This window comes from Sturnira hondurensis, unplaced genomic scaffold (genome assembly GCF_014824575.4).
Source record: "Sturnira hondurensis isolate 20B ecotype Veracruz unplaced genomic scaffold, ASM1482457v3 Scaffold0002597, whole genome shotgun sequence".
Taxonomy (NCBI): Eukaryota; Metazoa; Chordata; class Mammalia; order Chiroptera; family Phyllostomidae; genus Sturnira; species Sturnira hondurensis.
This window is the reverse complement of record NW_028075228.1, coordinates 5,660,358-5,685,441: the sequence shown is the minus strand read 5'-3', so window position 1 is coordinate 5,685,441 and position 25,084 is coordinate 5,660,358. Positions and strand designations below refer to the sequence as shown.

Sequence of the window (25,084 nt, the reverse complement as noted above, 5' to 3'; positions counted from 1 at the left end):
CTCTGTGTGTGTGTGTGTGTGTGTGTGTGTTGGTATAGAGTTGTGGTCTCCATAGCAGAAAGCCAAGCGTAGAAACTGAAACCGAGGGCAAGGTGAAAGGGAGAGGGTGAGGTGGGGGCGGCGAGCGATGTGACGGGCACCAGGCCTGACCCTGCTGTGTCGAGTTCCAGGTTCTGAGAACAATTTAACCATGTGCTCCTTTGTCTGAGGCGATTGCCTGCTGTGTGGATTTATTAGTAAAAGGCATCCTCCCCAGAACATTAATGCTCCAGGCACCATACCCGTTCTTTAAAATATTATCCCATTAAATCTTTACAATAACTAAGACAAAGTGTTACTAATATCCTCATGCAGTAAATGGGAAACTGAGGCTCAGGGAGGGTTGAGTTGGTACAAATCTGAGCCCAGACATTTCTCCAGCACTGCAGACCTATTTACCCGACACAGGCCCTGTTCAGGCCCCACAGAGGCAGGTCTCAGAGGCAAGTCCCAGTCAGTGATTACCTCTGGGCTGGGACAGAGGCAGGGCTTGAAGCCAAGTACACCTGCTCTCTAACAATTCATTAAAATAAAAAACACTTCTGTGTAACCTTGGGAATATTCCAGGAGAAGCTTTTATTGTATCATGTTATCAAATCTGTAAAAATAACAACCAAGAAAGACATTATCAATGAATTTCCCAGGGAAAATGGAAAATTCATCAACCAGGGAGGATTTTTTTTCTTCCTCTAATTATTTTAATGCAAATGATGACAAGTTGAAAGCCATGATGACTTCATTTTTCACTCTTTCGCTTGTTTGTCTCTGACTTCAATTAAAGGCAGATTAAATAGGACACAGATTCCATCAATCAAGATTCATTAGACACTAACAAAGTGCAGGGCACTGGGTCACCCACACTTAACTAGACACTGTCTGGTGTGGACTTGATGGGTCTAAGGCCTCCTTCCGTGCCTTTGGCCACCAAGACCTCACTTAGCACAGCTCCGGGAGAGATTGTGGGCCTCTGATTTCTGATGGAGATTTCTCTAGTAGGCCTGTTTCCTAGACCAGGAAGGCAAGTAAGTGTCACTCGTCACATTACGTTGATGGACAGGGAGTGGCTGTGGGCCACTGGGCTGAAAGAGACCCTGATTCCACAGCATGGCTTAGTGGAAAACAGAGGGCCACTGCTCTGCTCATGTCCTCTGAAGGCCACAGTCAAGAGAAAGTTAGCCGCACACGCCAAGAATTTCCTATTCTTGCACTACCAGGGGTGTCCAACCTTTTGACGTCTCTGTGGCCAAGGGCAACTCTGAAGAAGAGTTGCCCTGGGCCACACATAAAATACACAAACACTAACAAAAACTGGTGAGCAAAAAAAAAAAAAGATTTAATATCAATTCACAGTTTTCTGTTGGGCTGCATTCATAGCCAATCTGGCCCGCAGGTGGAACACCTGGACCCTGAAGTTCTCCCTGTGAGGCAGGGTGCAACGGAAAATGCACCTTGATTCATCTGTCTTAAGGGCAACCCTGGTGAAATTACCTGAGGCTGCGTAACAAACCGATCCAGCCTGCGGGTGGTCAGAGTCTCCTTGTTTACCTGATCCATCAGACCTAATGGCTGATAACCTGGTCCCCATCCTGGGAACAAGTAAACCGGCTCTGAAGGCTTGGGAGGCGCTGGCATCAGAGGGAAAGGAACACCGGGAGGCGGGCTGAGCCAGGTGACTTCCGTCCTCTCTAAGCTTCAGTATTTTCTGTATAGGAATATTCCTGCTAGGAACAGCAGGTCTGCAGCTTTGTGTCTTACGGGTCAGGTGGCACTTTATGGGCCCAGAAGTGTCCAGAATCAGAAGATGGGACTGGATGGCCATAGACGTCGAAACTGCCATGAAAAAAATCATGGTTGGGCAACCCTGAGCCAAATAGGACGGCTCACAGTTGCCAAGACCATCAGGAAAATGGGCCCTGTTCTGCGCTAGACCATGCTGCTACAAGTACTTAGGATGGCGATCCTTTTAAATTAAATTTTAATTGCAAAAGCCATATATTCTCCTTGTAAAAATGACCAACACATTAACAGACTGTGCCAAAATCTTCCCTCATCACCATGCCTAATCCCCATCCTGAGAGAGGCTCCTTCCCCGGATTTAACCACCACGCCCTTATGCAATTCACCTTAATAGAGCTTCTTCTAATCTATGCACTTAGACACATAAATCATACCCACAAAATAGATGCATGTTGTGGGATTTTCTGTGTGCAGGCAGGTTCACAAAAATAAAACCATGCTATGGTTAATCTTCTTCAACATGACGTTTTTCACTTAATACTCTGTCTCGGAGGGCCCTCCACGCTAGAACACATTAGATCTACAGCCTTTTTAAACTGCTGCAAAACAGTCCTTGTATGGGAGAGACCATCACTTTAGCACTTTCTCTGTTGTTGGACTGTTAGGTTGTTCCCCAGTGTGTCACCAGGATGGACAATCCCACCATGGACACCCTTGCAAAAACCCCTCATGTAAGAGTTTCTCGAGAGCAGATGCCAAGAGGGAGAATGCATTTGTTTTTACTCGTCGCTGCCTGATGGTCCTTGAACGTTCTCTTTCGTGTCAGTTGTGTGTGAGCAAGACCCTGTACCTGACATCCTTCTCACCCTTGACAAATCAAATAGTCCTCATGTCACCCTCATCTTTATATTTTCTTCGTGTCTAACGTGACTAAGACAGTGCAGCTGCCACACAGATGGTGCAAAATTAACATTTGCTCATGTTCCTTCCACCCGGAAAGTCTTCCCTTCAAGGTCCCTCTTTTTCACCTTGCTCCCACCCACTCACCCCTTAGACACCTGCCCCAGGGACCTGTTCTGGACTCCGGATTAGATGAGGTTGTTCTTTGTGTTCATTAATGCGCTCTCTCGGTGCACTGGATATGCTTTATTATTTTTACATTTTCCTATGCTATCTCTCCCACTACTCGCTGACCTGCTGGGCAGCACAGGATGTGCCGTTCTCATCTCTGTTTCCCCAACACCTGGCCCAGGACCCCACACACAGTAGGCGTTGGTAAGAGCTTTTGAGATGAAGGCTTTTGTCATGGAACCGCATCTTCAACAGAACGAAAGCCTGTGACTATGAACAGCATATCAGCAGAAGGAAAAATTAAGCTGTCAATCTGCTGAACAGCAAAGATTCCTCTATTTCAGGTCTTTTAACATGATGGAACAGGGAGGGAAGGGGGAAGAAAAGCTAAAAAATATCAGAGCTGGAGAAATGCTTTCCATTTTTAATCTGGAAAGCAATTGGCATATCGCTTCATTGCTATTGCCTGGGTGGGGGACAGGGGCTCCACCTGCCTGTCACTGTCTCCGAGTGACCATCTCCTGTCCTTCTGTCCTGCCCGCTCAGGAACCACGGTGATGCGGATGACAGCCTTCGACGCGGACGACCCATCCACAGATAATGCCCTTCTGCGGTATAACATCCGTCAGCAGACGCCTGACAAGCCGTCTCCCAACATGTTCTACATCGATCCCGAAAAAGGAGACATTGTCACCGTTGTGTCACCTGCGCTACTGGACCGAGAGGTAAGCTGAGAGGCACGCGTCTTCTTCGTGAGAATCAAGCTCGGCTCTCCCACGAGGGGAGGTGGGGCACCGCAGCCAAGGGTATCCTGATGGTGGAAACGAGATATTTACACACGGCTGTGTGGGAAAAACCTACAAAGGGAAATGGGGTGGACCAAAACACACACTGTGAAAAGCTATATTGTCTAGGGTAATTTGAGTTCATTTAAGCTGATGCTTGTGTTTCCTCAGTGGCTACTTGTTCAGGAAGCCCTGGTTATTGCAGAGCCCTCGCCTCACCTCTCAGCCACGAGTGAGAGGGAGGGGTGCAGGAGGGCGAGCTGGGAGGGAGCAGCCTTGTCCGGCAGGGGGGCTCCCTGCCGGAGTCCCGTGGCTTTGACCCCTCTTTGTTCTCAAACCCCTATGCGCACATCACTGTCTCCCCCTGGAACCACTGTCTTCTTCAATCCCCTTTTTCCCCTTTAAGTTGTGTGAAACCCCACGCATCTTCTAGGTCAAGTGTCACAAACAGGTGACAGTCCATGCTCAGTCCATGCTCTTGCCCTTTGGTTTTTCCCAGGGTGTTTTAGCATTTTCACATTCGTTTCTGTGTCAAAGTATTCAGATTTTATATTTCTTTTTTAAAAATTCCAACTTCTAGCCTTTCGGGAAGTCAGAAATTCTGGAAATTTAGGGCCCACGTTTCCACCTATGGATGACTGGTAACATCAGCTGTAACAGTTCGATGGAGCTGGTGTCAGCTGTCCCATTCAGATGGGACATGTGCTTCTTCCCCAAGTGTGACCCCTCATATGTGGCCCCGGCCCCGGCCCTGGCCCCGGCCCCACCCTTTCTCCCGGCTCCAGGCCTCCTCTACAGCCCACTGCAGTCTCGTTCCGTAGGAAAGCCTCTTGATCCTTCAAACACAACGTACCAAACCAACCTGGGGATCACCCACCCATCTATCCATGCCCTTCTTCCCCACTGCCAACCCGATTCCATCCTGGAATTTCTTGCTTCCAACATGGCGTAACCCCACAGGCATGGGTAGCAACCTTGACCTTCTACAAGAGCTGTCTGCCCTGTAGCAACTGCTGAGTTTCCTTAAAGGACTCTGTGCGTATTCCTCTTGGTATTTCTGATTAAACAAAACTTGGGGCAAAAATGCCTTCTCCCCTTTCTGCTTTCTATGCTGTGGCTTCTCACGAGATACTGGGTTAGACACACCTCCTCTGGGAAGCCATCCTCCTCCACCTGAGTCTTCCACGGTCATGTTCTTTCTCTGACCTCTGCCTGTGCTTACCCGTAGCCATCACATGGCATTTCCCATATGTCCTGTTGTCATTTGTCACCTTAAAGAATCTCCCCTTCCTCTTTGTCTAGACCTGTTTTCCATCATGGCAACCATTCGTCACATGTAATTATTTAAATTTTAATTTTCAGTAATTGAAGTTAAACATAAAACAGGTTTTAGTCTGACTAACCAAATTTCAAGTACTCAGTAGCCTCAAGTATGTGGCTGGTAGCCACATGGAGATAGAGAACATCACTGTCATCACAGGAAGCTCTGCTGGGCAGCTCCGACCTAGATTGTCAATTACTTGAGAACAGAGACTATGATCGTGTGCATGTTTCCTCGTGGGCTAGCGTGGTTTGAGCACTCTTTAAAACTTCTAGTTATATGGCTTTTGGCATGTAGACCAAAATGAATTGGAAATGACGCTAAGATTTTTATACTTGAGGGAGAGGAAACAGTAGCTAGAAATGGGAAGTTACTGGAAGGGAGGGTGAGAATGAAATTTGCCTTGAAACTGTGGTTGTCATTTAGAAATGTGGTTGTGTCTAGTTAAAAATAGGAAATCGGGGTGGGGGGGAAGAACATACAGAGTCAGTTTCTTTCCTTTTCTCTCCCATTCTCTCTCCACCCCTCCCTGGTATGGAAATGGCTGCATGACTGCACTGTTGTCATCTTTGGAGGCAAGTCCTGACTTCCCAACTCCCTCTGAAGCACTTGCCCAAAGCACATGTGTGCACACGTGCATACACACACACACACACACACACACACACCAGCTTGGCCAGACCTCTAATGCTCCCAAAGGCACTTAAAAATTCTTACAAGGGAAAGATAAAATGCAGTGATTTTTTCATCTTAGTTCTCTTTTGACTGATAGAAAATGGTTTGTAAGTCTTGATTTATAAATCAAAGTGATAATATAGTGGATCATTCCATTTTTTCAGGTTTATTTTGGTGACAGATGTGTTTCAAGCTTATTATCTTTTCATTTGGGTTTTGGTTAAGTTACATTGAGTATATAATTATGGGAATTCAATTAAGCATTTCTAGCCACATACATAAACAGCTCAAAAAATTAAAAAAAAAATGCAATTTAACCAAAATTGGAAAATCAGTGGAAATGAGCGAAGAGTGTCACTTTTCTGCGAGGGTTTCCACAGTGCGGTACTGACCTGGGCAATCAGGCAAGGAAACATCCCTGGATTCAGGCAAGCACTGTCTGTTCCCTTGTGCTGCGTGGGCTTCTTGTCGGCACGTTTGCTGAAGGACGAAACGTGACTCCGCATCACTCGTCTTTGAAGGGGCAGAACTTGCACATCAGACAGACTCCCAGTCGGGGTTTCCCACAGTCCACCCTGCTTTCATCTCACTGAGCCTTCCTGGGGTTCCGTGCGGGTGACAGCTTCCCTCCACAGGACTGTGTGATCATTTTTCATTATTTCTGGAGACCTGGTAAGTATCCTGTCTTTGGTGTGGTTTTAAACATCTACTTCTGGACCCCCTGGGCAGAATACTTAACACAGATTTATGCGCCGCTTCTGTGAAGAAAATATTCTGTTGGAGGAGGCCTACAAACTTTGTGATTCCAGATGACATTAAGTTTAGTCACCCTGTGTCTCTCACGGTACCTCAAACAGCACATTCCAGTGTTGAATATTGTGAGTGTAAACAATAGGTAGGGGACCCTTTGGAGCAGGGGCCCCTGAAATTGTACACACAGGTTGCTTCAATACCTTGGCTACTGTAAATAATGCTGCAGTGAACATAGGGGTGCACACATCTTTTTCAGATTAGTGTTTTAGATTTACTTGGATAAATAACCAGATTAGAAATAGGATTTCTGGGTCACATGGTAATCCTATATTTAATTTTGGAGGTAACTCAGACTGTTTTTTACACTGGCAATGTGTTACCATTTTGATGGTCACCCTTTCTTCTTCCTACCCTCCTTCCCCAGGTTGTCCCGCGTGGGGCCACCTGTGGTAGGTGCCCTCACTGGTCTGGTCCTCTGCACTCTTCCAGCAGGAAAGGGATTTACCCAGCTTGTTCCCTGATGTATTCCCAGTCCTTAACACATGGGATATACTCAAAATATATTTTATTTGGGGTGGAGAGAAAGGTGTAAGGGAGAGAGAGTGGCAGGCAGCGTGACACCTCTGTGCTCACAGGCTGCGGTCTGGCAGGGGAGCGGGGGTTCAGAGCAGCTAATGCTGCCTCTCTCTTCACTTCCTGGTCTGTTGGGGGCGGTGCAGCCTCTGGACCCAGAGCACAGGCAGGATCAAGACCACGCATCTCTCACCCACTCTGGGCGATGTGAAGGTGCTAGAAGGCAGCCCACCCACTCTCTCCACCTCCCGAGGACCCATTACTGACCCCTCCTCTCCCTCCTAACCATGGTCATCCGCTGACGGGGCTGCCCATTTGACAGACCAACTCTGCCCAGCAGATGCCATCCAGTGAGTGCATTGAGAAGACAGTTCTTAAGACGTTCCTTGTCCACTGAGCCGTGACCTTGGGGAAGTACACAAGGACTATGTGGGAAATGGTACGAACAATAAAAGTGACAATGCTCAGTTCCAACTTCCCACCATGTTCAAAGCTGGTCTGTCCTCCCCCACTTCCCCCTAGACTGGTGCATTTATAGGCACCATGCATGATTCAGGAGTCCTCTGGGCTCCTGCTTTGAACAGTGGACTGCCTGGGGATGTATTGCCTGAAAAAAAAAGGGCTCAGAGGGAATAGGAGGTGGTCTTTGTGTGTAAGGAGGATTGGCCTTTGGAAAGAGAAGGTGGGTTCCTTCTGATTGGTCCCCGAGTGGTTGAATCAACCAACTGGGACAGCGGTCCTCACACTTGGCTGAGGAGCCTTAGAGACCCCAGACTCCAGACAAGGCCCGGGTACATCAAATCGGAGCCTTGGCCAGGCAGAGCACAGGTGTCAGTAGTTTGGAAAAACAGCTGATGCAAATGTGTAGTAAACAGAAGAATCCCCCATGGAGACCATGTTTCAACATACTGAAGACTTAGGAGGGGAGGTGAGAATCCTGGCCACATCATTTATTTGGTTTTTACCTAGGTGAGTATATTAGTTTCCTAGGACTTCTATAACAAAGTACCATAAACCAGGTAGCTTAAAACAAGAAAAATATATTCTCACAGCTCTGAAGATCAGTCTGAAATCAAGGGGCTGAAGGCTCTGGGTGGCAGGGATCCTTCCTTGCCTTTTGCAGCTTCTGGTGTTTGCCAGCAATCCTTGATGTTCCTTGGCTTGTAGATCATACTCCAGTCTCTGCCTCCATCGTCACATGGCCTTCTTCTGACTCTGTGTCTTCAAGTGTCATCCCTTTATGCACATCTGTGCTTCTTATAAGACACCAGTCATATTAGATTAGGACTCATTCTAATGGCCTCATCTTTACTTGATTGTGTCTGCAAAGGCTCTGCTTCCAAATGTCACATTCACAGGTTTTGGGGTTAGGACTTTGTATCTTTGGGGGAACATAATCCAACCCATAACAGTTAGTTATTTGACTTTTGTATGCCTTACTTATTCATCTATGCAATGGAATAACAGCACCTACCTCAAATTGTTGGTGAGGATCAGATCTGTCAAAATAAATAAAGCACATTGTCTATAATAGCTTTTAATATATTTTATTGATTATGCTATTACAGTTGTCCTGTCCCCCCTTATTACCCTCTGCCCTGCACCCGTATCACCCACATTACCCCCCTTAGTTCATGTCCATGGCTCATACATAAGTTCTTTGTCTTAATAGTTCTAAATAATGTGAACTATTGTAATTATCTTTATCTGGTATAGCAGTAAAATGTAAGTGTGGGTAATGAGTTGCCCATTGTGGGGTGTATTCAAACATAGTCTGCCCTTGATAAAATGACACAGAACAGATTCAGTCAACTAATAAAGGTCATGTCCATAATGTGTTTTCCAACCTTGAGACTGTAGTTATTAAAACACTTATTGAATAGTTTTGATGTGCAGTCTACTCGGCAGGATGCTGCCTGGGAGTGTCAGTTCCCCACTGGGCCATCTGTGTGACCTTGGGCAAGTCATCTAACTTCTATGAGCCCACTTCCTCATCAGTAATGACTATGACAATGACATCTGCACTACCATCTATAGAGTCATGAGAGCAGCTGTAGTGACCATTTATTGCCCTTGTCTTATCATAAGCTCAGTGTTAATAGATACCCAGTTTCACTTGGGAACATGATGCATTTTCCATTGCAAGCCCTTCCATTGACATTTTCCAAACCACACCGGAGTGTACACCTCTTGAAGAAAGAGATCTGGGGTCTCTGTTCCATTTCTGTGTTCGTATTGCCAAACTTAATGCTGGGTAAATGATAGGCATTTGGTAAAGATTTGTTGGATGGATGGATGATCTACATTCCTTCAGGTGTATGCTTATGAGTAAATATCTAACAGATTATCTGAGAGCTTCTGCAAGACCCACATTCTAGCATGTGTATGTAAACAGAAGAAATGATTTTATTTTAGTTGAGAGCTTAGTCATGCCCTTGTGTGACGATCCAGTAATCTAAGTGATTCACCTTATACCTACCTGTGTCAGGAACTGTGCTAGGCTCTAAAAACTACTGTAGAATAGGACATGCATGGGAGTCTGCGCATCTTGCTTAAGTGTTTGGAGAAAATAAGAGCTATACATCTTACTAAACAAAATTGGGTCCATCTGGGTCACTGTTTGATTCTTTTCTGTAACCATACTCAGCTCCTCATTTTGACAGCTCTGTCTATGTTTTTAAACTATATCTGTCCTCCCTACAAAATAAAATCAGATAAAGTTCTTACCCTAACGTTTGATAAATGGTTTATTTAATTGATCATCTTGGCCAGTAGACTGAAATTTATCAGCTGAAATCTGCCAACTTTTTTAACACAGCCACAGTTTGCAAATACTTGGAGTAACTAATGGTCAGTTCTGGGGGTTTTGTATGTTTGTTTGTTTGTTTGTTTCAAATGGAAACAGTTTCCAAATGACACCCTTTAAAATTCCATCTGAACACTTGAACTGTGAAAGTATTGTTAGTCTTTTTAAGAAGTTTGAGCCAAGCACTTTGCCATCTGTGTTTGAATTCGCCTTTGTCTTAGTATGTGCTATCTTCCAGATAATCTAAGGAGTGGCCTACCCATGAAAATGTACGTACAATAAAAGGTATTAGGACTGTGAGTGTAATTTATTTTCTGTTTTCAGCTGGTAAAGGATTTTTTGAAAGTTTATAATGTCCCCAATTCTAGGTCAAACATGAAAATGGAGATAATTTCCTTCCTTCTTTCCATGGTGTCACATAAGGACTTATTTTTAGATTTATGTGCATTTAGATTCAGGAGTCCTTGAGTATGTCTGAAAAGAGAATTGGAAAATGTTAGGGGGGACACCTCAGGCAAAATAATCAATGAAATTGGATGTGCAACTGAAGTTGAGAGAACTATGTGTTTGGTCAAGATTCTTTAAGTTAAAATATTGTCACACAGGGTGCATCTCCAGAAACATTCTAAAAAGATCTATGAAAATGATGATATCAAGTCGAGCTGCCTGAAAATACAATAATAGTAATAAGGCAGCATTTTTTAACCTCTTTCATCTCATGGCACACAGAAACTACTTACTAAAATTCTGCAGCACACAAAAAATGTATTTTTTTGCTCATCTGACAAAAATAGGTATAATTTTCATTCATTCACACTGGACAGCTATTATTGGGTTGGCTGTTGTCATTTTTTTATTTGCCCATCTAAGGGAAAACAGGTCAGTGCACCTGACTAAATAACCAAGTATTACAGGTTTTAAAATTCCTTGCAGTACCATGGCCAGTGTGGCTCAGTTGGTTGGGCATCGTCCCACAAACCAAAAAGTCATGGGTTCAATTCCCAGTCAGGACACATGCCTAGACTGTGGGTTTGATCCCTGGTTAGGGTGAATGTGAAAGGCAAACAATTGATGTTTCTATCCTTCTCTTTCACCCTCTCTTCCTTTTCTCTAAAATCAATAAGCATATTCTCAGATGAGAATAAAAAAATTCTCATGACACACTCATCAAAAATCGCTGTAGGCCCTGACTGGGTAGCTTAGCTGGTTAGATGTCATCCCTATAGGCCAAGTTTGCAGGTTCAATCCCTGGTCAGGGCACATACAAGAATCCCCCAATGAATGTACACATACGTGGAACAACAAATCAATGTCTCTCTCTCTCAAATTAATAAATAATTTTTAATTGCTGCAATAAAGGCTAGTATTTCTCCCATGCCTTGAATGAAATCTAGAAGTAATCATAACGCTCAGGAAAATAAATGTTTTCAGCTGCTCTGATCTAATGCTTACTTTTCTCATTATCGTCATGTTTAAAACATTGTCAGTAATTACACACAATTCAATCATGCTGTCAAGGATATTATCTTCCTTTGTTTCGATGGGTGGGACTAGAATTATTCAGACAGCATCCTCACCATTTCTGCGAGGTATTTACTCACAAATATTTTTGTTGATATAATTTCCACTATTTTTATATCACTTCCTGCTGAGAAAATAGAGGGGGAAAAGTAGATGTAGATACATTTTTATTATTTTTAGAATAATGCATTATTCTTGCAAATGAAAGCCAGATGGCGAGCCCCTATGTGAATCGCACTTGTTCTGTTGTGCCAGCAGATAAAATGGGTGGACAGTCCTCGGGAAGGATGCTCAGCCCTGGGCCTGAAATCCAGTTGCAAGCCTGCTGGCCTCCTGCTGACAGCAGTGTGGTGAGAGATGAGGAGATCAGGGCCTTGCTTCGTAGCCTCCTCCATTTCTCCACTCCAGATAAATTCTAGCAGGAGACCTGGAAGAGTCTCAGCTGTGTTGGTGGCTCTATCTGTCTCCCCACAGCTCCAAAGTTGGCCTCCCAACCCATGAAAGTTAGGGCTGTGTCTGGTCGCCCAGTATGACCTCAACTTAGCTGAAACCTGGTCTGACGTTCATGGGCCAAGGGCATGTGTGCTGGCTTTAGACCCTAAATTCAGAGCTACCTCCACCTCTTCACAGATGTGAGAAGGTGGGCAGCTCACTTAACCTCTCTAAGCCTCAGTTTCTTCATCTGCCACAATAAGGATCATCACACTCCCTATCTCATAGGCTTATCGGGAAGATTAAATAAGATATGTCACCCTGTAAAGATTAGTTAATATTAGTTATTTTCCTGATGGACAATAAGGTTGAAGAAGAAGTGTTCAGGAAGTAGATTTATGCTCTTCCCACACAGCAGAGAATCAGGCAGCCTCTTGGTGTTCAATAAAACCGAGGTAATCTAGCTGCCAAAATTCAAGGACAAATGTTGACACATATGTATCAAGCACCTACAAATGTTTGCTTTATCCAGGACACAGTGCAGGACATTGGGGATGCAAAGATCAAGCTCCCTGGTAAGGAAGTAAAGCAGACATATTAATAGCAAACACACACAAATACGATTTGTGCTGTTTGAATAAACAGCACAAATAACCAAGTATCGCAGGTTTTAAAATTCTGTGCAGTACCATGGCTGTTTGAATAAACAGCACATATTCAATAGAGGAATGGCAACTTGCATTGAAGAAGTTGAGGGAAGGGCATTGTCAAGAAAGGAACGGCATGAGCAAAGGCATGGCACTTTCATATGTTACTAGAAGAGAGACTGGGGAATTGAGGGAATTAGGGAGGCAGATACCAAAAAGGGCAAGGAGTTGATACAAGATTGCAAAGGGCTTCAGATGTCATCCCACGGATTATAGCTATATCCTACCATAAACACAACACCACCCACCATATTTAACATTCAATGCAGCTCTGTTAAACACGCTGCTCTCAGAGCTGTGACTTGGAGAGAAAGCTGGTGAGTGAAAGGAGAGGTCAGCAGTAAAGCAAAGTCATCGGGAGGCAGACAAGACTTCTGGGTGAATGATGGGTTTTGATCCACAGACATTTCTATCCTCAAGGAGAGAGATGAGGAGTTATCACTTGAATCTACATTCCTCAAGTTGTTGATTAGATTAATAGACAACAGCCTACTTTGTATCTTTTGTTTTGTGCATCTGAAAGTATATACAATCAGCAGGTACTTGGCACGTGTTGAATCAAGAGACACAACTTTGTCATTAAGAGAGATTCATCTTTCTGGATTTAACAAATATTCAATTTTCTACGTGTTTCCTTCTTTCCCTTTTTTTGTTTTTACATGGCTGAATAACTTACAATAAGGGTGATGAAGAATTCAGAGTACTTCTGTTTTTCATCACTTTAAATCTCTCCATCTTATGTGAAGTACCCTATAAAACTAAAGATTTCTGTTTTTCAAAAAAAAATTTCTTTAGAGAGCAGCTTATTTCCCTTTATCAGCCAAGAACTGTGATTAGCATGTGAAGGCATGTTTTACTTCACTGACATGTTTCCAGTTACTGTGCCGACACAACATCGCTCTCGATCCCGTTTCTGTGAAGTCCTGGCTGGAGAGATGCCTCCAATTTAGAAAGACTGTCTAGTGCAGCTTTGACTTAGAACTGGTGGAAAAGCTTTGCTTCACCATACTGAGAACAGCCATCATTTAGGAAAAGTAGGTTGAGAGTCTTTGGAAAGGAGCTATTTCAAACTTACCTTTAATATTCTTGGTTTCTACCCAGGTCCAGGTTCATCACAACAGCTGGGGGTTGTGAAATGCATTGTACAGCATTTTGAGGGAAGATGACCAGAAGCTAGAACACTGAGATTTAGGCAGGCCCGCAATAGACCATTTCAAGACCTGATGATGTCTCAAAGTGCCTCCGCATTTCTATCAGTTTTGTTTTAAGGGGGTATCTCGTTTACTGTGCTTTTATATAGGATGAAAGCTTGTGTCTATGGGACTTGGTGTTCTAAAGGCACAACCAACTTCATTGGATATGCCCATCCAATGGAGGGCATTATGATGTCACATTCAACAATGAAAGGACTTCCAATTGTAGCATCATCTATTGGATGAGAGGAAAACACGTTTTTTCTTTAAGGGCCAGATGGTAAATGTTCTGGGTCAGAGGTATCAAATTCATTCTGACCAGGGGCTACATCAGCCTCACTGTTGCCTTCAAACTTCAAAGGGCTGAATGTAATTTGAGGACAGTATAAATGTAACTACTCCTTAACAGTTCAGCGAGAGTTCGGAGATGCCATCAGGTAGAAACAAGGTGCTGGGCTGGACAAAACAAGGTGGAGGGCTGGATTCGGCCCGTGGGCCTTGTGTTTGCCACCTGTGTTTTAGGTCTTGTGGGCCAAGAGGCAAAACTGAGAATATTATATAGGTATTTACACAAGCATTTAAAATGTACCCATCTAAAAAAGTGTTTTTAGCTGATGAGCCATAAAAACCAGGCAGCCGGCTGAATCTGGTTCGTGGGCTTTCGCCGACCACCGCTGACCTATGCAATCATCGCTCAGCATGGCCAGACGGTAGCAGTTTCACCTGACAATCAATGCACGTATTCACGTATCTGTATCTGAGGTACCCCCTCAAAATACTGACCACTCTTATTAATCACACTTGAAGTTGGATTATAGGGATAGAAATTAGGTCGTGAATGATGGGCCCAATTTTATATTTTTGTCAGAACAGTCCATTCCTCATCATTAAGAAACATAATTCTAGACATTTGTTCATTAATTCTAAACTCAAAATGTGGTTACAGGAATTAAAGCAACTAGTTCAATCCAGAAGTAATAAAACCGAAAGTGCTGTCTAGACAAACGCTAAACACTGGATGCGCCCATTCAGAACGACTGCTTTGGTTACGTGAGAACCCTGACAGCAGGGAGAGTAGGGAGCGAGAGGACCCAGAGGTCGGGTGGGGGGAGACTTCCCAGAGGAGGGAGCTATTCTTGAGCTGAGTCTGCAGCCAGATGAAATTGTTCACAAAACCTCTGTGATTCTGGGAACGCTCGTAACCTGAGCAACTGGTAGCCATAATTGTTTTTTCCGTGTCATTGGAAGTACTCTTCTGCCGCGTCACCATCAATGCTCCGGAGGGCTCCACCGTATGGAAGGAAGTAGCGTAATACAGACGACCAGCCCCTTCGGTTGGAACTGTGTCTGAGTCGCTTCGCCTGCAAAATAACATAACAGCACCTGCCTCAAAGGGCTGTTCAGAGGATTAAACAAATCAGTACAAGGACGTACACAGAAGAGTGGCAGGTGTGGGTTGGGTGGCGCCCTTCTCTGTACCACCCAGCTTGGTGCAGTGGCCATACATTGTTTGGGTAATAACAGTACAATTCTGCTCATCATTTTAAAAAGCATTTGTATCTAGGTCCTGAGGGCAGCAGGTTTCAGGTGAGGACACCACAGTGGGTAGGGGCCAGCAGGACTGTCCCCTTTGAGTTCAGAGACTGGTTTCTAAGTGAGCCAGTTTCTTCGTTGACGAAAGAGTGGGAACCTTACTGTGCATCGTGTCTCTGCCAATATGCAAACATCACAGGCAATGCATTGCAAATGTCAGGGGAAAATGTTTTCGAGGGTGTATTAAGGTAAATCTTGTCAAAATGTCCTCACCTGCGACGATAAGCACTCTGGTTCTGTTAAGCGACAAGGCACAATGGTGGTGTTTTTCCTTATCTCAACACATGCTGACCAGTTGCTTACTTTCCCTTTCACCAATCCCAAAAGGCAGTTTAATAGACATATTGTGGTGTGTGTTTCTGTGTTCTTAAGACAGACATGGGAAATGAATTTCTTTTGACCTTTGCAAAGAACAGCTATAGAAATAACTGCTGAAATTCAACGATCGGCATCTCTATTTATGGACCTCAAGAGTGAGAACTGAAATTAAATTCCTTTAGATATTTTCTCTCCCTTATGAACTGTTTTGGCAGACTTATCTTTTTCCATGGGAGTCTCCTCAGGTCTTCACTCTAGTTTTCCATCTCCCTGGGCTCTGGATTTCTGGGGTGGGGAAGCATTCAGAGACTTCACATTCTCACCACTTCCTGGCGTTAGGCTACCTAACACATGTGAGAGAGGTTACACTATGTGCTCACACTGGATAGCTACAATGTTGACGATTATAGCATCATTTTTTTTCAGCCAGGAATTAATTAAGGTTGTAACGCTTGCAAGAGTACCACACCCATGTTACCACAATGGCAGCTGGTTCCCGAAGGCTGATGTGACTTGCCTAAATCACATGCTGGAGTGTCAGAGAACTGGACTCAATCCCAGAGCTGCTGCTTCTGATACCACCTGGCAGCTGAGAGCAAAGCATGGGCCATGGGAAGGAGAAAATCTGACATCTAAAGGACAACCCTAGGGTTTATGAAACCTGTATTGGGGATTTCATTGTCCTTTGCTCTGGGCCCCTTCCCACATTTGGGAAGCGTGACTCAGTTCTCCCGCTGGAAGGGCTGTGGGGTGCAGCGGCTCAGAGGTTGAGACTGGGAATTCTAACCCCCTGAGAAGCAGTCTCGCCTCTGCATGCTGTTACCAACGAAGCTGACTGATGAGGATAGGCACGAGTCTGTGGCCAAACACACTTGCTATTTTATGCTTTGATTAGAGACTTAGCCGCACCCAGAAGTGGGTGGTATGGAACAAGCACAGACCACACCTCCCTGGGTACAGCCCACCCTAGAAAGCCTCTTCCAGACAGGGGCAGAGAGAAAGGTGGGGGAGAGGGAGGAAGAAACGGAAGACAGGGAAAGAGCCTGCTGGGAGATGCCCCACTCACACTCCAATTAATACCTCCATCCCCTTCAGCAGGGTGGAGTGAGGGCAGGGTAGTCCCTAGCCCATAAGCCACCTTTGTAGCTAGGAAGATAGATAGATAGATAGATAGATGATAGATAGATAGATAGATAGATAGATAGATAGATAGATAGATGGATAGATGGAGTGCCTGTTCCTCTGAATGGGCACAGGGCATTGTGGGAGAGCCCAGAGTATACATGAGCTCAAGCCCCTCTACCCAGAAACATGAAGACGGCAAAAGGGAACTTCCACCCTCACCATCCTCCTCTTCTAAGGGCCGACTTTGCGTGAGGACTATTGGAGGGTTTCAGCACTCAGCAAATCTCCTATTAGAGAAAAAAAGGGTTAGTGCCATCTGAAAGCACTCAATGTGACAAATGTCCCTACCGATGGATGGGCAGAGTGGGACAGTCAAGGCTTTGCTAACTGCTTCTTCTGTTTTGGGGAGTGGAAAGTGAGCTAGATGTTTGTGGCTGGGACTTGATGTCCTCCACTCCGGGAACATGAGACCCCCTCCCGCTGGAGCCATGTCCATTCTGAGTAAGGCAGTGGTCCTTACTCAGAACGTAAGATATGCTGCCCCATGGGAGGTAGCAGCTTTGTCCTCCACCCAGGCCCCGACAGAGCTCAGGCCCTGAGAGCAGCTGCTGTTGGAGCAGACCATGAGATTATCTGGTCCGCCAGGACCACGACAGGAGCAGTGGCTTCAGAGAGTGTCTTCCTGAAGTAACATTTGTTATAGCAGTGTTTTTAAAACTAGAGAACATATTCATACAAGCAAGAAATTAGTCAGATAAGTCCCATGGTGACATGTGACTGGCTTTTTTTAAAGTCAGCCTCACAGTCCTAATCCGAGGCCTGTAGACAGAATCAGAAAGACAGGGAGAGAGTACATGAACATGGATGAGAAAAACACTTCATGTTTATTTTTATTAACCATTAACCACAGTTTTATGTTTTCTTCTGCTTTTTGGGAACATAGGCAAATCAGGGCAGTGTTAGCTGTTCCTATCACTGTTAGCAACCAAAGTCACAGATATTTTCATCTCTCATTGCAGTGGACACATATATGATAAGTCTCCTCCAACCTCTACTACTTTGAAATTAATCTAATTATTAGATTTAACACTTGATTTTGTTATTGATGAGTTGACAAAAAACTACCACATCAGTGTTCCTACTATTTTGATAACCGTATTTTAATATAACTATCTTCCTTTGTCATCTATGTATTCAGTTTATGTGTTTAAAAATATCTTCTGATAAGGGGTCCATAACTTCATCAGACTGCTAAAGACATTCCATGATACAAAAGAGCTTAAGACCCCGGCTTAGAGGAATTGAACACAAGCTTTAACTCCCTTGCTTGAGGCTCCTCCTTCCCTCAGGGAGAGCAGGGTCCATTTTCCTACTCAATAAACATTCTCCATCTCAACAGACAGAGACATTCTTGGTGGCCACTCAATGCCATTGCCTCCCCTGTGTCTACCTATCACATGATGGATCTCCAGGGGGGCTTCAGTACATGACCTTCCAACAATTCTCACAATTGATAGGAAAGGTAATGAGAAAGCTCATCAGAGTTTGAATTGTAAGCTTTTGGTTGTGTTTCCCCAAATGAATCCACTGATTTAGTCCAACAGTTTGTTCTAGGGAAGGATTAGCAACCTGAATATTAGGTTAGAGTACTACGTTGTTTGGTTGGTAAATCCTGTAGCCACAGGAAGAGGCAGCCACAGTCTACTCACTCAATATGAAAGATAGATTGAACTTTACACACCTTCTCTGAAGGCTGTCAGTGGCTGGCTGGAGTGCCATGTTGGGAAGGATTCTGAGTCACACTTGGTTTCTTCAGTAGTTGATTAGTGATGTCTTTTCTGGGAGTGGAAGGTAGGAGTGGGGGCACTCTTGCCATATTATTTGTCATCTGTGACCTTCAAGGATAGATCAGGAAAACATGGGGTTATTGAACCTTTGCTTGAGTCATTCAGTGTTTATTGAGTTCATCTCCTCTCTGGAATACTCTGCACCAAGGACTGGGAAGGCAGGAATAAATAAGTCATGGTTCTAACCTTTGAGATGTTCAGCCAAACTAGTCTCAAATACAAAAAAAAGAGTTATAACATAGTGCCTGCATGCCTACTGCTACAATACAAGACCATGCCAAGAGCAAGGAGAAAGCAGTCTATGGACAATTAAAGATGAGAACTATTCTGCTGGCCACATTAGCCATTGAAATCCATCCCCTTCCCCCAAATTCTATTTCTGATCATCCAAACAACATCTCCCAGGCTGCTGCCTCCTGCTTTCAGAAACAATATAGTGGTCCTTCATCTGAGCATGGGTACCAGGAGACCCATAACTATAGCAGTGGCTTCCAGAAAGAGAAATATTACTTCAGTGAAATAATATCACCCAGAAAAAATGCCTTCTGTGCAGTGGTCCTACTTGGCTATTTGCCCTACTTTCTTCCAATTAATAAGTCAAGGGAAGACATTTAACCACCCATAAATGCTCACAAGGCCCCCACTTATCACTCCTATGAGTTTGCCTATGAAGAAGGGGAGCCAGGAGGTGGGGAAGGAAAAGAAGAAAGGAGGGGATGGGCACAAACACCGGACAGTGGCACCACCTCTGTCTTTGCTTTTTACGCTCCTACAAAGAGGAGGCAACAGAATTGTACCTGCCCTCAAACCCCACTCGGAGATAAACTTTAGGTGTTCCTGTCTCCAGATTGCTTAAATGGATCTGCCCCCAGATCCCAGACTTTCCTTCCACTGCGCGCAGAGGAAGCAAGAATTCCTTTCCCAGTTCTCACCATCCTGATCTCCAGCTGGTGTTAGTCTACAACAAAGGGCAATTCGACCCAACTTCACTTCACCTCAGTGGCCACTAGAGGTAAATGTGTCTCAGGAAATCTTCACTCCTGATTTGCAAAGGCCAATGGAAATTGGTGCAAATTCCTCACCCAGGACCCTCACAATCAGCTTAACGATTAATTTACAGGAACTGGCCAATATGCGAGTACAAAAGGCAACACGTTTGGTAGAATCCTGCCAAAGGAAAAAAAGAGCAATTTTTATTAGGTTGATAAATTTGAGGTATACACTCATCCCAGATTGATGAGATCAGGGAACTAGGGGACGTCAAAACCTGTAGACTTGATATGACTTTGTAAAGGTGGCCTCTGTTACCAGATGTTGCAAATGCATTACCACACTCATTCCTTCAACTGCCCATGACATGATGCTGTTATTCCCACCTGACAAAGGTCAGAGGCACTGGAGTAGAAGCAGAATTCACCCCCAGGTCAGTGTGAGCCCAGGGAGGCTGTGATCATGATTTGCTGCCCCACTCACAGCAAACAGGATTTGAAATCATTCCATACCAAGACAGGCCATTGGGCCATGAAGGAATAGAAAACCAAAGAAGTCACCATCTCCTGGTGCCTTAAATTCTTACATTGGATCTGAAACAAGGTCGGTCAGACTGGAGGGTGTGGAAAAGTTAGTCTGGATCCTCTCAAAGATGAGGAACTACGTGATCTCTTTGGAGGACAGTTCATAAGGAGGACTCATTACTGAGAATCCAGTTCTGCCATGGCTGCCCATGGCCCCCGAATCCAGATGCCAGCAGATGAGATGGAAGAAAGACCAGCAAGTGCAGTGGTTTCCTTTGTCTAACCTCCTCAGTCTAAGCTACAATGTGACTTAAGTTTTCTGATTTTATCTCCTGCCACTATTTCCCTAACTTACCCTACATTCCCACTGACATCAACACGTTCCATTTCTCTTAAAGATGATGCACTTCTTACTTTTGTATATCATGGTAGCCAGCCCCCAGTTTGTCCCCAATGATTCCCACTTCCTAGTAGCCATGCTGTTATGTAGTCTTCTCCCAAACTGAACAGGGGTGACCTGTGTAACCAATAAGATCTAGCAGAAATGACATTGTGGAACTCCCAAGCCTAGTTTACTCTTATTCTTGCTTGCTACGGGAAAGCCAACTGCCATGTTGTGAGGACACTCAAGTAGCCCTGTGGAGAGAGCCACATGGCAGGCAACTGATGCCACCTGCCAACAGCCAGCACTGACTCACCAGCAGTGTGGCTGAGCCATCTTGGAAGCAGATCCTCTAGCCCCTACGTTCAGGGTAATTGGTTATGTAGCAATAGATAACTAGCACACAAAATGCTTTGCCCTCTGCTAAAATTGCTGCTCATTTCCCTATGACCCTTCCAGATCTGGTTTGAATATCTCCTCTTTGGAGCCTCCCCATACCTCCATGGCTGAATTGATTGTTCCCTGTTGAGTTTTGCACACAAATTATTTTAAACATCCTATTAATGCAATTACCACATGGAATAGCAATATTTGGGTTATAGGTCTCTCCTCTGTCAACTCTGGGCTTCATAAGAAGGTTTGCAGTGTAGTCATACTTTAAAGAGTTACTGTTCCTAATAGGGAATCAGAAGATGGTTCAACAGATAAAGAATATGTATAGGAACCTGGGGAAATTACTGAAGCCAATAGATTGGAAGCCAATGGTATTTTCAAAGCCTATTTGACTAGAAAGACTAAGTCCTTTAAAGGGGTTTACAAACAGCATTAACTAGAACACAGTCTTAACCCCATTCTTGGCAGTAGAGTAATGATAATCAGTTGCTCCTTCAGAAGGGAAATAGAGAACCAAGGAAAAGTTTCCAAACTCAACTGCAATGTTTAACTGAGCTTGACTGTTAATGTGTGATGCCACCCTGCATGTTGGTATAGTTGTCTGAATTGCCTGATCCTATCTAATCGCACATGCTCAAACATCCTTATTTTTAAATAACAATTGACCAAGAGTCTATCACTTAAATTTTGCTTAGTAAATGTATAGAGTCTACAAAGCAGGGCAGTAATTTCCTTTTAGTGTCCCTAGGTCAACAACTTACTTATTGGAGTTCTGAAATGGAGCAGTAAAAAGATGGAATGGAAAATTAGAGGTAAATCATGTGCCCCCTCACACCTGCTTGCCCAGTATCATGATGGCATCAGCCATTTGACTCTTGGGTTTGGATAGCACAGCAGTGGCCAGAAGTGACCAATCCAGATTGCCTACCACTCACCACTCCCAAATGGGCTGTTGGCTTCTTAATCCCTGCAGCTGACTCCATGGAGCCTTCCTCTCACCATGGGAGCGTGTTCAGTCTGCTCAGTGATTTCATGCTCAAGGAGCTGCTTTCTACTTGTGAGACAAGAGTTGGTAGAAAAATACCCTTCCTCACCCTTTGAATAGGACACCTCTGACAGGTGTTCTCCACAGTCTCCCCGTTGAACAGAACACCAGCTGATCACAACAATAACCTCATTACTGTCCTGTGGCCCTGTGTATGGGGTTTTTCATTTTCTGTCTCATTTCTCTTATTCCCTCATTTGTGCTGCTAAGGGTCACCTCCTATAGAATCTGTTAACACCCAAATCCTAGTCTTGGGTTCTGCTTCTGGGAGAACACAGTGAAGACAGAGCTTGTGAGATCTAGGCTTCCTCTTGGCCTCTATCCTTAAGATGTCATACAAGTGACCCCAGGTGCCATGGAGGGCTGAGTGAACTGTGTGCATGTGTACTTTGTCACGCTGCTAACAGGTGCACAGAGTTAGAGACTCAGGCCAAAGTGTGAGTTTTCGAACATTGCTCTGTGCACAGGTGGGCGCACCCTCATCTGCCACAGATGCACCTGTGGGGGGTGTGCAGTATGCATGCATCACTAAAGCCCTCTGTCCTCCCTTCCCAAGGTCCTACTTGAAGGTGAGATTCCAGAGTCCCTCGACTCAGCTCTCTCCTCACCTACCCCTCAGGGTCTGCCCTCTAGAGGTCTCTGCTCTCCTAGCCTGGAGTTTCAGAGATTTGGGAGCTAATGCCCACCTTGACAGTGTTCACACAGTGCCTCAGAAGGCAGGCAGAGAAATGATTCTCTGTGGAACAGTGATCTGGAGGACCAGGAAGGTGCTGTGGGCAGAAAAGTAACTTTGTCTCCGAGGGTTGGAGAAGGTGGCCAGGAGGGGGACGGCTTGAGCTGGATGATTAGATCAGTGAACTGCGGACATTCTCTGAAAAAGGCCACATAATATATGTTTTCAGCTCTGTGGGCCAGATGGTCTCTGTTGCAAGTACTCAACCTTGCCATTGTAGTCCCAAAGCAGCCCAAGACAACATGTAAGCAAATGAGCATGGCTGTGTTCCAATAAAACTTTATTTACAGAAGTAGATGGCAAGCCAGATTTGGCTCATTGGACCATAGTTTGCTGACCCCTGACTTAGAGGGTATAAAAAAAAATTTTCTTGGAAAAGAAGAAAGATGACTGTTCTCAGCAAAGGGAAAAAAACATGTAAAGACAAAAATTAGAAAGTCAGAGAGAATGAAACAAATGCATTATCAGAGTCTTTATTTGGCAAAAAAAATAATGCTAATCCTAGGAACTAACTTTTATTGAACACTCATTATGAGCCATTCATTGGAGTAAATATTTTCCATGGAATCTCACTGAAGTTTTACTGTCTGTGAGTTTGGTGGACTGCTGTTTTCTTCACAGTGCATACAAGCATATAGATGGTCAAAGAGGGTGGAAAACTTGCCCAGGTCATACAGCTGGCAGGTGGCCAGGTGGCAGGAACCTAGACAGAGGAATGGAAGCCTGGTAGAACCTCTTTTGTGCCTGTCATTAACTCAACTATAATGGATTTTTTAAGTGGCGTTTTTCTTTGTTTTACAAATGGTATTTGATTTCTTGACTCAGCCCAGTAGCTACCTGAATTCTGAATGGATGGCTGAGAAATATATGATGGGTTTCTCCTGGGGCTATTTTGTAAGAGATAACAGAAAAAGAGTGAGATATTTAAATTCTTCAGGGATATTGGTTTAGAACAGATAAAGTGAAGAACATTTTTATTCATATTAGAAGCGATAGTTGGACGCGTGTAATTATTTGCTCTGTGAGATGGAGAAAGAGCACAGCACAGATCTTGGAATATAAAATATGAATTTAGATGACATTTTGAGAAAACTGATAAACACACCATCCCTCAATTGGACTTCACTTGCCTGTGAAAATTCTTTTGCAGCCTATAAATGATATGGTACAATTTGAAATCATAGAGATAAGTGGACTAAATCTGATGAAATAGTAAAAATATACAACATACCAATGAGAGAATAATTTCCTTTCTTTGGCAAAAGTTTCCATTTCTCAAAATATTATCAGAAAATTAGAGGTGTCTTGACTGCTAACAATAACCCTTGGAATAAGAAAATGTTAAGCTGGGAATGCAGAAGCTGTGAAATCCTGCCCAAACTCTCCCACAGAGACAGAAAGAGACCCAGGGGAAGGAGCATTGGTGGAGGTCCCCAACACCAGTGCTTCATCGTCAGCATGGGCTGGAGTGCCTGTCTGTACTGATGGAAAGAACCAGAGTCCGTCACCCAGACAGTGTGCTTTCTTCCACCCACCTGGGCAGATGGGCACTTTGAAAAGGTGTGTATGTATGCGTGCATGTGTCTTGGAAAAGTCAAATGAAGAAAAATAAGTGGAAACAATTGCATTTATTAAAGGTATTTTAGAGCATCAGCAATACAGGTCCCTGGTTCCTAGAGTTTAAAACTTCACACACAAAACATTCTTCCTCAAAGACTTCGAGAACTAGTAGAATGCTTACCAGCTTTTAATTTTGCCAAGTAAAGAATATTTTTTAAAACCTTGCAACATTGTAATTACCTTCTCATGAAAGAAAGGACAGTTCATACACTCATTAATTCACATGCACACACACATAATTACACAGTGTCGCACACACATATTCACTCACATACATACACTCACATAGAAAGAGGCAGGTCTTAATCTCAGAGTGAATAAAATTGAGTAAATGTAACCATATGAACAAATTGATTATGCTTATTTTGCTAAAGAGCAGTACAAATTCTGATGTAGATATGTACCACAGAAACTTAATTGTAAGGTACTAAGAACAAGAAAACATTTTGACTATGGTAGGAGACAGAATGAAGAATAAAGTAAAAAGGAAAGGGTTAAGGTCAAAAAACTAGAGCACTAACAGTGGAACCTGAATGTTTAATGAGAAATAAGCCTAATGCCAGCAGCCTCTGAGGACCAGGCTCTGGGGGCATCACATCCTAGCTCGGGGGTCTGGGCAGGTCGTTGAATCTCTCACACCTTGAAGAGGCCCAGTTAAACTCCTACCCCCACCCCAGCACTATTGCCTGGTTGATGGTTCCAGCACAAGGTTGGCCCTCAGTAAGCCTTAGCTAGTAGCACTGGAAACTATTTCTTTTTTAAAAAGGGGCTTCTAGGGGGAAGAAATACGTTCCACGTGAGTGTTCATAGAGACATTGACCCAGTTCGTTCTCCAAGTGTGGTCCCGGAACATCAGCATTACCTGGGAAGCCCTTAGAAAATCCGTGTTTCAGTAAACCCT

At 44.2% G+C, this 25,084-nt stretch overlaps 1 protein-coding gene across 1 annotated transcript in view; it reads left to right on the top strand.

Moving 5' to 3' along the window:
* The window catches only part of CDH13 (cadherin 13), a 1,051,180-nt gene that overhangs the window by 800,817 nt on the left and 225,279 nt on the right, over window positions 1-25,084 (top strand). Inside the window, exon 7 of the mRNA XM_037040313.1 lies at window positions 3,394-3,572. Within this exon, the coding sequence (XP_036896208.1) occupies window positions 3,394-3,572 (179 nt within the window). The remainder of the gene's footprint in view (window positions 1-3,393; window positions 3,573-25,084) is intronic.